Below are 15,166 nucleotides of genomic sequence, written 5' to 3' on the forward strand. Positions count from 1 at the left end.
TGAGCCTCATACCTACAGCTATTTGATTTTTGACAAAAGGGCCAAAAATATACACTGGAGAAAACACATTCAAATGATGCTGGGAAAACTGGATACCTATATACAAAAGACTGAAACTAGATCTCTCTTTTACCCTGAAATCAAATCAAATCAAAGTGGATCAAAGACCTAGACAAAGTTATAAACTGAAACTGCTAGATAACACAAGGGAAATGAGCATAATAGGCACAGGGAAAGTAATCTTGACTAGGTTTTCAGAAACACAAGAGTTAATACCTAGAACCAGCAAATGAGAATATTTAAATTGAAAAGCTTCCGAACAACAAAGGAAATAATAGAGTGAAAAAGCAATTCCCAGCATGACAAAAATCTTTAATATCTACTCTTTAGATAGAGGATTGATATCTAGAATTTTTAAAGAACTCAAAATGAACCCAACCAAAAGTAGGCAAATGAACCAGATACTTCTCAATGGAAGAGGCTCAAATGGCCAATAAATATATTAGGAAATGTCCAGCATCTTTAACAACTGAAGAAATGCAAATCAAAACAATAGTGAAATTCCATTTCACCCCAGGCAGAATGCCTATCCTCAAAAACACTTAAGACAATGAATACTAATGAAGTTAGGGGTACTCTTAATTATTGATGAGAAAGTAAGCTAGTATAACTGCTGTAGAAGTCAGTATACAGATTCCTCAAAATGAATAAACACAGAAATGCCATATGATCCAGCTGTATACCCCCTCAGTACATTCCCGAAAGTATTAAACTCAACATATATGCCAGGGAAACATGTTTACAGCGGCACAACTCATAATATCCAAGCTATTGAAGCAGGCTAGATTCCCACTGATGGGCGAATTGATAAAAAATATGTTTACAGAATAGAATTCTATTTATTCAGCATAAATAAGAGTGAAATGATGACACTTGCAGGAAAACAGATAGATCCCAAGACCATTATGTTAAGTGAAATAAGCCAGACTCACTTAAATTCCACATGTTTTCTCTTACATGAGAAACAAGCTAACTGATTAGGTAAATAAAAACAACAATAAGAAACTAGGAGACAGGCTTTTGGAGATGGAGAAAGGAATCAGAGGGAGGGGAAAGAAGTAAAAAGAAGGTAACAGAATGGCAAGAAGATCAGGATATGCTCCCATTTGGCCATCTGACCATCTAACCAAAATGGGCCTCAATATTCCATATTATCAATGTGCACTGATAATAAAACATGCAACAGTCATCAGTAATCTTCTCGTGTTAAGAAAAGAGACGATAGGATGCTATAAGTGGACCTCAGCCTTGTGGCCCAGTGGAAGAAGCCTCTGGACCTTAGTCATTCAGAAATAACGATTACCAACTTTTACTATGTACACCTCCAGTATCATAGATGGTGAAATCAGAGCAATGCACAGCATTTTACAGACCATTCACTTAAGTTTTTTGCTGCTGAGTATTTAACATTTTTTGAAGCTATTTTGAGAATAACTGATTTTCCAATTTTTTCCTCTGGGGAATTCATTATGAATATACAGGAACATTATTGATATTTTTGTGTACAGATTTTATATCCCTATACTTCGATGAACTTATCATATTTAAAGGTCTATAGTAGAGATATGTTAGTTGTGTAAATAAATTTTATTATCTGCATGTAAGGATTATTTAACTTCTTTTTCTGTTCTTATCTCTTTAATTACTTCCTCTTGCCTGATGGCTCTGGCTAGTTTCAAGTACCTTACTGAACAACACTGGCTGCCTCATTCCTCATTTGAAAGGTAATTATTTCAGTTTTTCTCATTAAGTATAGCATTGACAGTGGGCTTTTCATTTATGGCTTTTATCAGTTCAAGGTAAGAGCTTTTTGTGTCTGTCTTGATCATGAAGGGGTGTTGCATTATACTGAAAATATTTTTCTGCATCTATTAAGTTACACTATGGCATTTTCTATCTTAAAAATTTTTAGTACATGTTTCCAGTCTACAATATTTACATTCCTTGTGTGGAGTTGGCACACATATGTAACACATCCTAGTTTCCTTTTCTACCCCTTTGCCCTCCCCTGTCTCCACCTCTTGATCACATACCCGTATGAGAAAGGTCTACTGCCTTACTACCTACTGATTTTAATTTAATATTTGTTTGTACTTTGGATTTCTGACACATAAGAGATCAAGTGACATTTAAGCTTGTATGTATGATTAATTCATTTAACATTATGGTCTCATATTGCATCCAGTTTTGTAAAAACGCAACAAGTTTGTCTCTCTTTGTGGCAGAATAATACTCCATTGTGTGTAAGTACCACATCTTTTTCATTCATTCATTTATGGTGGCTTTGTAAAATATATTTCCTTCTAGCTTTTTAAAATATTTCATAAATTTTAACATTATTGCTATTCTGCATTAGATAGCCAAATTTTAAAATTTGAAGTAGACCATGATGAATATTTGTCCCCACAAATAATAAAGTCATTGTTTTTAATGAAGTATAGTAACATTTTTAATCTTTCACTGGATATTCCAAAACCTTTCTATGTTTCAGTGGTAATGGCCTTTGGGTTAGAGCTGGACCTCAGTCAGAATCTGTCACTCAGTAGCTGTGAGCACAGACAGGTTTTGTTTTAATTATCCTAAGCTCTACTTGGTTCCTTCAGGATATTAAATGATACCATATACTTCTGATTATATTAAGTTATTCAAGACATGCTTGTTACTATTATCTTAATAATAGTAATTATGATTACAACTCTATTTTGTGTGTAGGTGTGTGTCCGTACGTAGTGTTGGGTATTCCAGCCAGTACCATTACACACTAGGTGTACTATGCCACTGAGCCACAGTCCAAGTCCTTACTTTATTAGAAAAGAGGCTGAAAGTATGATTATAGAATAAAAGGATCAGCAGGTTAAGGTTCTGTCTACATGTCATCAAGCTGCTTTTATAACTTGTATAAATTTGTACTTTGTCAGAAATGCCAACAGTAGATAGCACCACTAGCTTTAAATCTGCCAATTTGGTGGGCAAGAGGCCGAACTTAAAATTCTTTTTTAAATTTTTTATTCATTTTAATGAGAAAAAAGATAAATTATCAATGAAACCATTTCAAAATAGGTTAGTAGGACAGTTACAATAATTAATACATTGCATATTGTTGTCTTCATAGTAGTCATTCAGAGGAGAAGATGTCGATATGATATCTTGTATCCATAAATTCTTGAGTTGACATTTCTGATTACTATATAGGAATGCAAAATTTTTCATGTTTTTATGTAGGTTGATAACTTCAATGATCTGATTCAAGTATCTGTTTATAGACTTTTTTCATTCATTTTGTGTAATTATATTTTTCTTAATGAGTTGCAATAAACTTAGCTTTGCTTTTGTTGTTTACAAATTTTTGCATGATTTTTGTCTTTTTTGTGTTATTTCTGGCTATGAGAATTATTTCTTGCTTGCTTTCCTGATTATAGAAGAAATACATATATTAATAAAGAATTCTAAATATACAGAAAACTAAAAATAACAAAATAAGAAGAATCTGAATCCAAGACATTAATCAATGTTAAAATTCCAGACTATCTTTCTTTTTTTTTGTTTCCCCACCACCTTCCGCCAAACCCCCTCCAGACTATCTTTCTATAAATTCATTTATTCAGTATACACTTTCTAGGCACTGTGCTAGAGAAAGGAAAGAAAATGAATGTACTATGTATGGCATTTAGTTTTTAACAGATCTAGAGTGATACATAGATAGATATAGATATGTGTATACATGTATATCTATAAAATCTCAAAAAGTACTTTTTAAAAGTAAAATTTAGTTAAAAGGTATTACACCTTGAGAAATTTTTATAAACTAAACACAATGGCCCAAACAACTCTCAGACCAAGAAAGAAACTATGATTAGAATTCCATAATTCAGTAAAAGTCCCAGATGTGCAATTAATATAGACAGTATCAACAACTTTTAGGTTCTCACTCCCTAATGACCATCTAAAATTTTTATCTATTTTTGAATTACTTATTTTTCTCTTGTGTTTTAGTATTTCATATTTTAACTGCTTGATTTATATTTTTAATAGTGTATAAGTTAAATAATCGATTTCTGCACTTGAAATCTGATCAGTTTAATACATACAGTTTTTTATAACTTAGTTATGTCTAAACTTGCTCTTCTCTCTATAGTTAATTCAGTGTTACTATTAAGAAGCATAAATTTTCCATGATTATAAAGGCATAAAACACTCTAGTATTTGGCTGCGCCAGGCACTCACTTAACAAGTTTTGCCAAAAATTTCTGAGTACTTGGCTATTTATCCTTCCAAATGGAACTTAGAACAGTTTTATCAATTACAAAAAAAGAAAAGTAAAAAAGGATAGCCTATCTGTTCAGATCATCTGTTATACTTCCCATTAACATTAAATTAGGAACATTGTTATATGTTCCTCAAAAGTAGTTTTATATAAAGTATTTATCTCTCCTTTTCTGATATTGTTTTGTGATATAACATCTGCTGAACCTCAAAAATTATTTTTCTATTCACTATATAGCTTTCGTATAGGAAAGCTATTGATTTTTATATTTAATTTTGTATAATTTTTCATTCAAAGACTACTAGTAGTTACATAGTTCTAAGATTATTCCAGTTGATCCTCTTTAATCTCTGTCTATATAAACTCTTTTACAAAAGCCAATGACTTTAATTATTTTCATGTCATTAATTATAGATTATGTCTTATTGTACTACCCCAGATTCCTACAACGGTGCTGGATAGTAGCACTGACAGAGGACATCCTTATTTTGTTTCCCTTTTGTTGGCAATGTTTCCATATTATTTTACTGCTAAGTATAAATAATGTCTTAGTGGTATAGGGTAAATGTCTTTATTATGTTGTGCCAATATATATTTTGACTATTAATTTTTTTGATAACCATTAAATTAGGGAAGTCTGAATGTATTTTTATTTCTATTTTTAACCAGATAAAAATGAACCAAATTTTATGAGAAATGATAAGAATAGTGAGAACACTAAAAATTATATGTTAGTAATGATTATGGGTAAATAACAAGACTTTCTTCTGTCCTCAGTTGTAAGCCAGTTACAACAAATTCAGTACAATTTATCATGTCTAATAGTCCTTTGTTGCTAACTATTGCTTCTTCTATTAAGCTACAAATCAACATATCCAAGGAGGTGGAAGACCTCACTAGCAAATACTATAGAATTCTGAAGAAAGAGATTGACAAGGATATAAGTAAAGGGGTAGGCATTCCCTGTTCTTGGGATGGCAGAATAAATAACTTTGTAATGGACATAACCAAAAGTGATCTACAAATTTAATTAAATCCACAATATTCTTCTATGAATTAAAAAATTCTATGGAGCCAGAAGAGATTAAAATAGCCAGAACAATACTGAACCAAAAGAGCAAAATGCGAGGCATCACAATACTGAATTTCAAGTTACACTAACAAGATCCACTAAGCAAACAGCATGGTACTGGCACAAAAACAGACCTGTGCACCAACCAAATAGAACAGAGGTCACAGATACAGCCTCGTGTACCTTCAGCTATCTGTTTTTTGACAAAGCATATAAAAGCATACAATGGAGAAAAAGTTTTTAACCAAAGGTGCTTGGAAAACTAGATATCCAGGTGCAGAACAAAATAGATCCCCATGTTTCATCTGTAGTAAAATAAAAAGTAAATGGATCAAAGACTTAAATATAAAAACAAAAACTTTAAAACTGCTGGAAGATACATGGGCTAAATACTTAAATCCATAGATACGGGCAAAGCTTTCCTGAATAGAACTCCAATAGCACATGAAATATCAAGAACCAACAAATGGGGTCATATCTAATTAAAAAGCTTCTGTGCATCAAACAAAACAATGAACAAAGTGAAGACTCAACCTACAAAATGGGCAAAAATTGCCAGCTACTATTCTGATATAGAACTAATATCCTGCAGTATACAAAGAACTAGAAAAAAATAAGCTTCAGAGAATTGACCCAATCAAAAAGTGAGAAAGTAAATTGAATAGATGCTTCTCAAAAGAAATACAAATGACCAAAAGGTACATAAGAAATAGTTTATCTTTCACCACTAGGAAAGTTCAAATCAAAACAACGCTGAATTTTCATCTTATCTCAATAGGAAGGGCTGTCTTCATGAATGCAAAAAATAGCAAATGCTGGCAAGGATGTGGGGTGAAAATGAACACTCTTACATTGTTTGTGGTAATGAAACTAGTATAACCCTGTAGATATCAGTGTGGAGACTCCTCAAAAATCTAAAACCAGAAATTCCATTTGACCCAGATATGCCTCTTCTGGGTACACTCCTGAAAGCATTAAAGACATGATACTGTAGTGATGCATGTATACTCAAGTTTATAGCAGCACAATTCACAATAGGTAGGCTCTGGAAACAGTCTATCTGCCTACTACCAGAATAATGGGTAAAGAAAATGTAGCATAGATAGCCACAAAAAATATTTAGCCACAAAGAAGAATGATATAGTATTATTTGCCAGAAAATGGATGGAATTTGTGCCATATGTTTAGTGAAGACTGAGACAGAAAATGAAAAATTACTTGGTTTCTCTTAAATAGAAAACCTAAATCATAGATAGATAGAAGAGTGAATTGAAGGAAAGATTGAAGGAAATGAAATAAAAGGACAGAGTTCTGGAGCATGTAGAAGGGGACCAAAGGGAGTGAGAAAGCAAGGAGGAAGGGAAGGGGATAAAAAGTGACCAAGATACACTATACCTATGTACCAGTTCCCCAAAACCAATGTAGCTATTGTATATTGCAAAAATACTAATAATAAAAATAGAAAATGTCAATATGCACAAAAGGGTACAGTAGGGGGCTTCCAGAACTAAAGAAATGTGGTTTCTGATGTTTGTTTAATTCATTGGGAAAAAACAAAACAAAACATACATCAAAGCCCATATACAGAGATGACAGGGAAAAGCAGTGTGTGTGTCTCTGTGTATGTATATGTGTGTGTGTATATGTGTATATGTGTATATGTGTGTGTGTGTGTGTGTGTGCACGTGCATGTGCATGCACACATATGTGTGCACATATGTCTCTGGGTAGAGGGATATTTATGATTGGGATATAATTATGGATGTGCCCACACACTTTCATATTATCATCCTTGACTCATGGAGGGGGGTGAAAGCAGAGGAGAGTTTGGACCTTTCCTAGAGCGCCTTCCTGAGACACTTTCTCCAGCAGCTTAAAATTAAACTTCCAGAATCCACAAAGCCAGATACTGGGTACCAAAGTTTTTTCTTTCTAAATAAAGAATAAAACACTTCGTAGGTGAATTGCATTTCCAAAAATTAAACTTCTGGATTAGTTTGAAATGTCTTATACTAATGGAGGAAAAATATTTGGTCAATACAGTGTGATTCACTGGAAATCATTTAACATTGACACAAGAGATAGTTTGAAGACTTTTTTCCTAGCTAAAAATAATTTTCTAAATAAAATGTATTGAAATACTTAATACGTGACAAGTAGGGTTTGACCGTACTAAAGCACATTGCAAACATTGAATTAAACATTGAATCAAACACTAAATTAAAACAAGGTGCAGACTCACTTCTTTGCTTTAAGAAAAAAACATTGTAGTGCTGGCCAGAGAGCTTAGTGGATTAAAGTGCCTGCTTAGGCAGGCACAGGGACCAGGGTTTGATCCCCAGTGTGCCATGCTAGCCTTGCTCCTCGGGCATGCTGAGATAGCAACTGAGACTGGGTATGGAGGTGCGCGCCAGTAATCCCAGCACTTGGGAGGCTGAAAACAGGAGGATCACTACAAGTCCAATCTGTGTAGTGAGACCCTGAGATACTTTACTAAAAAGCATTAAAAAAAAAAAAAGAAAAATCATTATTCTCTGGAATAGATGGTATGACCTAGACACTGCCCACTACCATTTCTCCTTGCCCTTTAACTCACCAAACACAGACTGTAGTGAGATTGGAATCTTCTGTCCCAGCCATTTTTAAGATACAATATATGAAAATAAGAGGTTACACATATAGGTGCTTCAAAAACCACACTTGTTACGGGAGTTACAGATGGGAAGCCCAAGAAAGGGTAACAGTATCCATGCTTAAATCCTGACATCCAAGAACCAAGGAATCCTTTGGTATGTCCCAGCTAACAAGACCATAGGATAACGAAGAGGGAAGAAGCCACACAGCTTCACAGTTCGTTTCAGAGTGTGGCTTGTGTGCCAGCTGCACATGTCTGATGCAAGAAGAGGTTCCCACCACTCACCCTGATCCTACAGGGGTAAATGTGACCTGAAGTAGACACCCAGTTCCTGCACACTGCAGAAGGCCACCATGTCAACCATACCAGTTAGGATGGCAACCACAAGGCCAGTGGAATCATATTCCTTAGCACCAGGCAGAAAACGAAAATCCAACATAACCCTAATGCTTTATTTTTCTTTAGACTTATATCCATCTTCATAAAACATTTTCTTTTAGCTGTTTAAAAGTCTAGCTGAAGACTTAACCAGCAGCAGGTTAAACCGAAACATAATCATTGCTGAAGGTCTTTCCCTGCTGTCTACAGACTGCTTTTCAATTACACCCCAACAGAAAGAACTCTTTCTCCATTTAGTCAGCAAGTCATACTTTTACTAAAAAGCTGGAAAAAACCCCTCTAAATCTATACTGTCATTCATAAAAAATGACTTCCATATAAGCATCATCATATTGCACGTGGAGACCTTTTTTGTAAAGTGATATGCAGGCCGTTAGTCAGATGTGGAAAGGGGAAAGCCTGAAGTGTACTATGGAGCTAATTCCAAGCCTGTCTCTGCTGGGGAAAATATTATATCCTATGACAATTACCTCTCTCTGTCACTCACGCTCCTTAATAGTCAAACATTTCTAATATATAGAAAAACAAAAGTTTTCCTTTTAAATGTTTCCCAAGTATCTAAATTAATGTAAATTATGATGTTTTTAAAACTAGAAAAGTCACTCAGTGAGCCAGCAAGCAAGCCTTTTAAAACTTAAACACTTAATGTTTTTATTTCTTAGAGTTTATTAAGGTATTTCTAAATGTCTTTAAAAATTATACCTTAAATTTTCTAAGTCATATCATAATAAACTCAAGCACATACTTTGATAATGTAACAAATGTTACTGGAAGTCTCTTATATAGTGTGTGCCATTATGCAGAATGTTTTATTAAGTGAAAGTGAACTACCCAAGTTATACAGAGGCAGCTGGCAAAATGTTAAGATGTTAAAAAAAATCAGTACCAATGTCAACAACCAGAGTTCAGAAATCATACTCTAGCCTAACCAAGAGATTGTTAAATTTCTTCAGATTACTTGTATTCTAGATCTTAAGAAGCTAAAAGTAGATAATTTACATATATTAAAATATTGATGTCCCCTGCCACTACACATCGTTAATGGGTGTGTGAAATCAGGCATTATTCCGTCATTTCTGCCTGATGAGATAATTGTGGTTTCCTTAAAAATGTTATGCCAGTAAAATTATTTTTGTCAGGAAATATTTTTACTTTTTAATTTGAAAGAAACTCATGTTTATAATGACCAATACTAGGTTTGTTGAATTACAGAAATATGCATAAAGTTAAAGACTGAAACAAGTACAAGCAGATATTTATTTTTAAAATGCTATGCAAATGAAGAGCAAATAAATCATTCTCAAAGACAGATTCTAAATGAATCGTTCATCAATACCTTAGTTGATGCCTTTATACTTCTTAAGTAAAATAACTTAAAATTAACTCTTAAAAGATTATAAACTTGGTATCTACACTATTTTGTGTCTATTTAATGAATTATATTTTCATTCTCTTTTCTATTTTACCTCTAATAATAGTCCTCATGCTAAGAAAGAACTTTGATATTTCAATGATTACCTAGACTAGTAGTTATTTCTTTCTTAATTTGAATTAGCAAAAAAATTATCTTTTAGATCTTTAAATTAGAAATTTTAATATGTTCATTATTTTGATCTCCATATACACTTCAGTATTAATGTCAATTAAAATCTTGTTTATTATATCAAAAGTCAATTTGGAAGTTTTGTGGTCTACATATATTCCAAGTTATTTCTTTGTCTAACATCTCATTTTTCAAAATGTAGTTTTTTCATTATAGAGGTAAACTGGTATTTTTATGAAGGTAGCATTTAAAACAATAGCAAATTGCTTTAATTTCTTCTTGATAGGTGTCATTACTCCCTATTAACATCAGCAAGAGTGACTGGGTTGTACTCAAAACAAAATATCAGCCTAGTCTGTATCTTCAGAAACAACTGGAAACTTAGGAAAGGAATTTTAATACACTAGTAAAATATGGAATTTTTTGTGCTGCTTTCTCATGAAGTGAAATACAACCATAAATTAGAAACAGCTTTTGAAAAGAAGCATGATTAAACTTTTATAAGGACAATTCTGAAACTGTCACACACTTGGAATATTTCTACCTTAAAAAACAGTAATGTCTTACATATAATTTCCATAAGGGACACGAACACTTTAAAATGTAGAGAAGTTTTGCATTTTACTTATAAATGCAAAAATAAATATTTTGCTATGGAATGGGAAAAATAAAGCACATTTAAATAATCTTATTGCACTGGAAGTTGCCAGTTCATCTGTGTGTACTCTCATTGCAGATGAAAAGAAATCAAAATATGGGACAGATGTTGAACTAACCACATGTAAGTTCTGTCACACACTGGCATTTTTCAAATGATTTTGGCTCATCTATTAAATAAGGTGCATTTTGCTTGATTTTGAAAAGGGAAACATCAGGAAATATTTAAAGGCCAATTGCTGCCAATTAACTTTGATCAGTAAAAGTTCTATTTGAATCTTTCAGATTCTTCTCCTGTCTGAAATAACATACATTTATAAAATATAGCAAAAAACAACTTGATGATTAATGCCTGTTGGCAGCCCTACCACAAGCTTGCTTAACAGCAGAATTTAAATAAACAACTGTCTCTATTAAGAAGGGAGTGAAATGTCCTTACAGTCATGTCTTCTCATGATGAAGATAGGAAAAAACAATGTGCTTTACTCTTAAGAATTCTGTTAACCAAGCTCATTGTGTCTGTCAGTGCCCATAGTAGATTTAGCTAGTCATCTTATAAGTCTCCCCAAATCATAATGTGCCAATAAAATCAACAGCAGTTAGAAGAAATCCTAGCAACCCAAACAGCACAGGTCTGATCTCTGCATTTTCCAAACAACTGGACTTGCCAGAAAAGTATCTGACTTCATGCAGTAAGTCTGACACAGACAGCATATTCAAATATGATAAATTCTAATAGATTCTAAAGGAAGCAGATCTCAGCAGTGATTCTGAAGCTAGCCAATTATGAATGTAGCTTCTGGTCATCAACGAAGTTTTATATTTAGGATTCTTGATATAAATATTAATCCTTATCGATGGTCACATTTTATCTAAGTCTGGAAGCAGAACAGCTAAAGTAAACCAAAACAGAAATCCCACGAAGGCAAAACACATTGTTATATAATCAATAATTCTTTTTTCTCATTAATTCTATTTATCTCAAAACGCAGCATCCCATTGTTATTTTAAAATCAATCATCTATTTTCAGATATAAAAATAAAATATGTATAAACCATTACAACTTACTTCTAAGTCATTAAAGAATAGATGTGTGTCTGCCAAATTGAAAATCATTTCTTCCATTCGTAGTCCAAGGGAAACTGAAGTGGGTGGATCCTAAAAAAAAATTATCAGGTTACGAATTTACATATGCATCAGTTTTCATGAGATACAGTGTTACATTACAGGGAATCAGCATTAGGAAAAGTGGAAAGCAAGAGACACATAGGCACACTTTGGTTCTAGCTGCTTTTGGTGTGCATGATTTATCCTGTGTGCAAACTGCAGTGACTTACTGTTTAAAAGTAGCCCAAGTATTTTTATTGCTTTGCATGAGGAAGAAATAATTTACTGCAGAAAGTACTGCAGAAAATAGGATCTAAGGCTATTTGGACACACAATGTAAAGGGCATCCTGCTTCATTCATGTATCTACTGCAGGACATACACCATCATACATCAAGAGCATCTAAAAGTGCTGCTGCAAATATCAGGAAATACAGGGCCTGGGAGATGGCTCAGTAGAATAAGCACTTGCCTGGCAAGAGGAAGGGCCTGAGTTCAATCCTTGGTTCCGAAAAAACAAAAAACAAAAAACAAAAAAACACAAAAATATAGTGTAAACCTCAGAAAGGTACTAATTAATAATTTTACATTATGTAATTATTCTGTATCAACCTTTTTGCTTTTTCTGGCTGTCTCCAAATTTCAAGGGTAGTTGAAATAAAAAAGTGGTAGCCATGGTGACCACATCGGACATGTGTCTAGCTCAGGGGGCAGATCTTGGCATCCAAGTTATAGATCAAACCACCAAACAGCGGCAGAGGGTGGCATTCCACAACATCCAGTGACTTCTCCTAATATTTCAAGCCTTTGACACAGAGTCAGCAGTCAGCCTGCTCTGCACAGTCCATATCGTGATGACATCCACTGCTATGGACATGAGTTTGGGGGATACATAGATATTTGCATTCTTTATTATGTTGTATATTTGTAATTTATGAAAACCAGAAAGCAACACAGTTCATAGTTGAAATTCTGCATACTAAATAAAGAAGAAAAACTTTTCCAGAGAAAATATACAAGTAATGTTTTTGAAGGTTTTATTGGCTCTAAAAATATTATCTAGCTTATGTGTATGACATTTTAATTTTTCCAAAGAATTATAACTTGTGACCTATTTTTCTTATCACAGTAATTTTTAGGGAAGAGTACAGAATTATAATTAAGAAAAATTGTGCCTCCAGGTATTTCACGGACCTAGCAGGTGTATACTTTGTATATCTTTGAGTCAGTATTATAGTCTGACTTAAAGGAAACCAAAAACTCAAAGAAAATAAGACTCACTTTTTAATATTGCCCAATGTAAACTGTCCACTACTGGTGTTGTCTTCTAAACATGCTCTCCTCATTTCAAATTTGAAGACTTATCAGTGTCTTTCACTCTGCTCACCATATGTATCTAAAGCCTGTCATATCCTTGAGTATCCACAAGTCCCATCTCCTTCTATGGTCTGAGTCACAGCTAGAAGTGGGAGAAGAGACTTAGGGTGGGGGCCAGGCCCTAACTGAACTTGAAATAGAGTAATAAAACACTCCTGCCTTTCAGTTTGGCACAAGCCTGTGTTTGTGCACCTAGAAGAGAGTAGGCACCCAGAATTCAGGGAAGGGGAGGGACATCCTTGAACAACTGCCACTGGCCAGGTGTCTGTGGCCAGGATGGGGGGGGGCAACACTGTACAGACCTGCACCATCATCTCTATCAAGCCTGCCCTTCCCCCACAGCACTCCCCATCCTTTTCTCCCAGGATGTCCAAAGGAAGAAGGGAAGTGAGTTTGTGAAAATAGGCCAGGATGGCAGCCTGAGCCTTAATTCCTCTCCTGCCTCTCCTCTGCCAGCTGAGGGGTAGGAGAAAGGAGGCAGAAGACAAAGGACTGCCAAAGTTGAATGTTAGATTGGTTGGAGGTTTATAAAAGAACACAGGATACATAAGGACACAGAGGATGTCCGAGCAGCATGAAGAGGCACAAGTGAAAACAATTTCCCCAAATTCCCAGTGAGGTGGGTGATTCACACTTGTTAACTTTCTTACACTGTCTGTTGAATATTAGCTAAAATCTATACATTAGGGTAGAGAAGAATGCAAAATAGTTTACAAATAAACAACTCATTTGCTCTGTTTTTATGGGAAGTAAAAACATTCACAAGTGTGCTATCTGTAAGTTGCTGGAAAGAGCAGATGCTCAAATATGCCCGAGAGCAGAATAAACCAGTAGGGAAAGTTCAAACAGCTGTTTCTAAAGCAAAACACCTGACTAAGGTGTGTACCCCTGTAGTTAAGGCCAATAAAAATACACTCACTTGTCTCATAACCATGTCAATGAATCTTTTTACGTGGCCAGGATGGAGGTTCAGCACGTTTATGTAATTGCCAATTGTGGAATTTATGTGCCATGGTACTGTTACTTCTACGAACACATTATTTCTTCTTGATATGTTTGCTTATTTATATGGCCATCTCAAGAATTACTCTATTGTTTGTTAATATATAGTATGCTTTAACTTTTCTTCATAAATTACAGTAATGAGTTGTTAGTCAGAATAGTAATAAATTTTAAGGGCTTGTTCAGTCTTGTGGTAAAATACAACACAGATGTTGGACTTATTTACCTTCTAATGTTATTCTCTTTTGTTATTAGCTAGTCATTCCTGAACTGTTCTACCTGCCATACCACAGTATCATTATGAAACACTTTCTAGACCAAAACAACTGTTTGGCTATAAATGGAACAAAAGTTTTAGAATACAAAAGGGTTCTTTTGGACCGCACTGTTTCTCAAACACTGTTTCTTTTAACACACACACACACACACACACACACACACACACACACACGTGAAACCTAGGTTTGATATAATGACTTTTCTTATTATCTTATGTTGTGTGGGATGTACTTTGATTTTTTCCATCCACAGTCTTGTCAATATCAATTTATCTTTTGTAAAGCAGATCCCCAAAAGATACTTTTCATTGATTTTAGAGATAGGAATGAACATTGTTATCCAGCAGTGTGATTTTTGCTTTGTAAGTGGATTGGCAGGTACAGAGTTACCTCACTGTTTTATATAAGAGAAACCAGGAAAAGGTAGGTAGATAGGTGGGTGGGTGGGTGTGGTGAGTGGCTTGTTGGATGGATGGATGGGTGGATGGGTGGATGGATGGATGGGTGGATGGGTGGATGGATGGATGGGTGGATGGGTGGATGAATGGATGAATGGGTGGATGGATGGGTGGGTGGATGGATGGGTAGGTGGATGGATGGCAGGGTTGATGGGTGGATGGGTGGACGGATGGATGGGTGGGTGGATGGGTGGATGGGTGGGTGGATGGGTGGATGGGTGGATGGGTGAATGGGTGGATGGGTGGATGGGTGGATGAATGGATGGATGGGTGGATGGATGGGTGGGTGGATGGATGGATGGATGGGTGGATGG

General features: G+C 34.7%; 1 protein-coding gene across 5 annotated transcripts in view; it reads right to left on the minus strand.

Annotated features, from left to right (window-relative positions):
- Eya1 (EYA transcriptional coactivator and phosphatase 1) overlaps positions 1–15,166 on the minus strand; it is a 163,423-nt gene that overhangs the window by 42,355 nt on the left and 105,902 nt on the right. For all 5 annotated transcript variants that reach the window (XM_023722405.1, XM_023722403.1, XM_023722401.1 and 2 more), the window contains one exon: positions 11,700–11,789. In XM_023722405.1, coding sequence (XP_023578173.1) covers positions 11,700–11,789 — 90 coding nt within the window. The remainder of the gene's footprint in view (positions 1–11,699; positions 11,790–15,166) is intronic.

The sequence above is a fragment of the Octodon degus genome, unplaced genomic scaffold, assembly GCF_000260255.1.
Source record: "Octodon degus isolate 3935 unplaced genomic scaffold, OctDeg1.0 scaffold00091, whole genome shotgun sequence".
NCBI classification, from domain to species: domain Eukaryota; kingdom Metazoa; phylum Chordata; class Mammalia; order Rodentia; family Octodontidae; genus Octodon; species Octodon degus.